Genomic DNA, 3874 nt, shown 5'->3' on the forward strand with positions numbered 1-3874 from the left:
TTTTTTTTATCTGTGCTCTATTTTTTTTTATCTGTGCTCTATTTTTTTAATCTGTGCTCTATTTTTTTATCTGTGATCTATTTTTTTTAATCTATGCACCATTTAATTTTTTTTTTATCTGTGCTCTATTTTTCTTTTTTTAATCTTTTAAAAATCTGAATCTGATAAAATCTAAAATGTTCTATTTTATTTTAATCTGCCATATTTTAATTTTTTTGTCTGTTTGTTTGCCCTGTAACTTTAGTTTTCGCTGCAGCACAAGGTCGGCATTGAGGAACGCCAGGTGCTTCAGATGGCCGAAATAGGGCTTGATGCATCTCACCTTTATGACGTGATCAATGGCCTCCTCCACCATCATCATGTCATGGCAGATCATCAGATAAGCCAGAAACAGAGTCGCCGAGTGGCTGAGGCCCTGTGTGCAGTGAATCAACACCTTACCTGGAAAGAAAAACAGAATGACGGTCAAAAAACTCATTGCCAGACTATAGGACACTTGATGAAATATAAGAAATTGAGTGTGTGTGTGTGTGTGTGTGTCAGCTCTTACTTGTTGGGTTCCTCAAGGCCTTATGGATAAATTTGGCTGCTGGCAAGAAGTACTTGCTGATGTTGGCCCAGTGTCTGAACGAAGGCAAGCCACAGTAAGTAATGTTCATGCCTCTGTAATATCTGGACCCTGTATTGACCGTTCCTAGTAGGTCTTTCTCGCTTGCCATTCCCAACAAGAACTTCAGGTCCTTCTTGGGCGCTGCAGCGTTTAGGATATGCATAATTCCCATCTCCTTCAGTTTATCTCGGTCCCATGCAGTCTCTCTGCACAAAAACACAACAGCCTAGGTTGGTCTTTCGATTTACAATGAAATGACAGAGCTTTTAAATCAATAAGAGAAATATCATTGTCTTTGGTACTCCTGCAATACATTATTAATTCAACACACCGTATTTATTAGTAGACTACTTACTCATTTCCAATGAAGACCCTGGGCCAGACCTCAGTGACAGGAGTCTTGGACAGTGTACATTCCCTCAAACGATCCTCCAGCTGGGACACGTTTAGACGGATGTAGTTTTCCAACCTTGAAAGCTCTGATGTCACTTCAGTTTCTGGCTCGGGAACACTTGGATCTGGTGCACACGATTCCTCTGGATCAACCAGATCCACTTCAGGTTCTGGCTCGGGAACACTTGGATCTGGTGCACACGATTCCTCTGGATCAAACAGATCCACCTCAGGTTCTGGCTCGGGAACACTTGGATCTGGTGCACACGATTCCTCTGGATCAACCAGATCCACTTCAGTTTCAGGGATACATGATTGCTCTGTATCGACCAGATCCATTTCAGGTTCTGGTTCGGGAGCGCTTGGATCTGGGACACACGATTCCTCTGGATCAAGAAGATCCACTTCAGGTTCTGGCTCAGGAATGCTGGGATCTGGGACACACGATTGTTCGCTATCGACCAGATTCACTTCAGGTTCTGGCTCGGGAACGCTGGGATCTGGGACACACGATTGTTCGCTATCGACCAGATTCACTTCAGGTTCTGGCTCGGGAACGCTGGGATCTGGGACACACGATTGCTCGATATCGACCAGATCAGTTTCAGTTTCTGGCTCGGGAGCACTTTGATCTGGGACACATGATTCCTCTGGATCAAGAAGATCCACTTCAGGTTCCCCAACAGCATTCAGTGCATTTGTCTGGAAGATTGCAGTCAATCGCTGGAAGACTGCACTTATTTTCTTGAACATCCACCCAGCAGTGCTTTCTGAAAAAAAGAAGAAAACAAACTAGATAAGTAAAGTTTGATAACAAACTTGACCAAACCCTTGTCTGACAGTTTAAAATAAAAGCTTGAAGTTTAAAGGTTTTACTCGGAGAATTCAGAGAAAATCAAAAAGTTACTTTAAATCCCATTAGACCTCATCTGACTGCTAAGAAACCACATCAAAAACCAATTAGACCTCTACAAACAACTATGAGTCCTGTTGCTAGCATTTAGTATCTAACCATTTTTAGCATATAGACAGATAGACAGAGTGGATAAACTATAAACAAGTCATTATGGGCAAAGGTTTTTACCCCCGAATGGAAATCTATCAGTGTTTGGGCCTGTTTAGAAGCTGGCTACCGTAATTTCGTAAGCCGAATCAGTTAGAAAAGATATAGCAACAAAATTCCGATCAGCCTGAAGGTCCCTGCCAAATTTGGTGGTCTTAACTTGAAAGCTCAAGGAGGTGTTACTCTTGGAAAATTAGGGTGTCAGAAGAAGTGGATAAATAATAGGAAAACAGTATTGCGTCTTTCTCAAGCCAACATAATAATACACTATCAGAAACATCTCTGACCACAAGAATAAACATGAATAAGACATATAAATGCATGTCTTCACCTGTCGGGCTGTTCTCCTGATCATTGGCCTCTGGGTCACTCAGATCTTCAGACACCAGCGCAGGGCTCTTCAGCTCGGAGACGCTGCCGTTCCTGTTCATCTCCAGCTGCAAATCTTTCACTTCACAGACTGAGATGTCCTCATTTTCATCAACTTCCAGTTGCACGTGCATCTCTCCTGGACTGCAGTAACCGACTGAGACGTGATCGTCCATCACAACCTCCAGCTGCACATCTATCTCTTGAGATGCGCTGCTGCCGAGCAGGTCGTAGATGGCATCAGAGATCTCAAACTCCAGCTGCACATCTTTATCATCTGATGCCCAGTAACTTTCCCCGGAGTAGAAGGCGCCGTTGAGGTAAACCTCCTGAAGCACCTCTCTCACCTCTGTGGACATTGTGTCTGGTGTTCCGATACTGATACTGACAGATAAATAATCTGTATTTAACAATGTACAGTTTTCAAACTGACTGTTTGTGTCTATAAACTGTATCAAGAGACTCAATAGGACTGGCGTCTGGCCTATAGTTGTAAAATTACCCTCAAACTCGCCTAAGCTCTTTGTCATTCTCAATTTATATACCGTGCTCTGTGACGTCATCGACACGTCACAATTCCACAGTTGCCATAGCAACGGAATGTCAGCTAACGGCAGCGAAGTTCAACACAGCAGCTTGTAAGTTTTCTCCGATTCTCTAATTCTCTCAGAAGTGATTAAAGAAATACTTCAAAAACACAAATAGCTTTGATCATATTACACGTACAGACTGGATTTCAATCGATGCACTGGTTTTTAACTCTTCATAGTAGTTTGCTGCGACGCGAACTCTCCGGCGCCACAACATTAAAAACAATCATTTTTACCCGATTATGAATGTCATTCTCCAGTCTGAACTGATTGTGGTATTAAAAAGACCGCGCGCGTCTTTCTGTGAAGTTTCGCGCAGCAGCAGTTTTAACATTAAGTGACATGACATCTGACGCACAGATGCCATTGGCACATGCCACTATGCTCAGTGACACTTCCGGTGGCACTTCCGGTTTTCGGTGGACAGTGGGGCTGTTTCTCTGCTATGGGTACAGGATGACTTCACCGCATTGAAGGACCGATGGACGGGGCCATGCACCGTAAAATAGACATATAAATACCAATGAGGCGTCTAGGTATTTATATGTCTATGACTAAAACTTGTGACACATGCCACTGAAAACCGGAAGTGTCACTGAGCATAGCGGCATGTGCCAATGGCATCTGTGCGTCAGATGTCATGTCACTTAATGTTAAAACTGCCTCTCGTTTCCCGGTCCTCGAAAACAAACACATGACGCCAGTGTCCGATTCAAGAACAAATTACTCATTTGAGCAGCGTCTGGTCATGATTCATTTTCACTCACGTTCCTGGTTTGAATCAGTTTAACGAATCCCTGAATAAATTCTTCAGTGGCTACTGAATCAACATCTGATCTGACCTAGAAG

The 3874-nt window shown here is 43.2% G+C and overlaps 1 protein-coding gene across 2 annotated transcripts in view; it reads right to left on the reverse strand.

Annotated features, from left to right (window-relative positions):
• The window catches only part of LOC107715355 (uncharacterized), a 13590-nt gene extending 10488 nt beyond the window's left edge, over nt 1–3102 (reverse strand). For both annotated transcript variants that reach the window (XM_016521464.1, XM_016521463.1), the window contains exons 1-4: nt 2398–3102; nt 966–1773; nt 551–816; nt 323–441 (exon numbers count right to left, since the gene is read on the reverse strand). In XM_016521464.1, coding sequence (XP_016376950.1) covers nt 323–441; nt 551–816; nt 966–1773; nt 2398–2998 — 1794 coding nt within the window. In that variant the 5' untranslated portion in view covers nt 2999–3102. The remainder of the gene's footprint in view (nt 1–322; nt 442–550; nt 817–965; nt 1774–2397) is intronic.
• Nucleotides 3103–3874: the final 772 nt, after the last annotated feature.

The sequence above is a fragment of the Sinocyclocheilus rhinocerous genome, unplaced genomic scaffold, assembly GCF_001515625.1.
Source record: "Sinocyclocheilus rhinocerous isolate Xijiao unplaced genomic scaffold, SAMN03320098_v1.1 scaffold299, whole genome shotgun sequence".
In the NCBI taxonomy this organism is placed as follows: Eukaryota; Metazoa; Chordata; class Actinopteri; order Cypriniformes; family Cyprinidae; genus Sinocyclocheilus; species Sinocyclocheilus rhinocerous.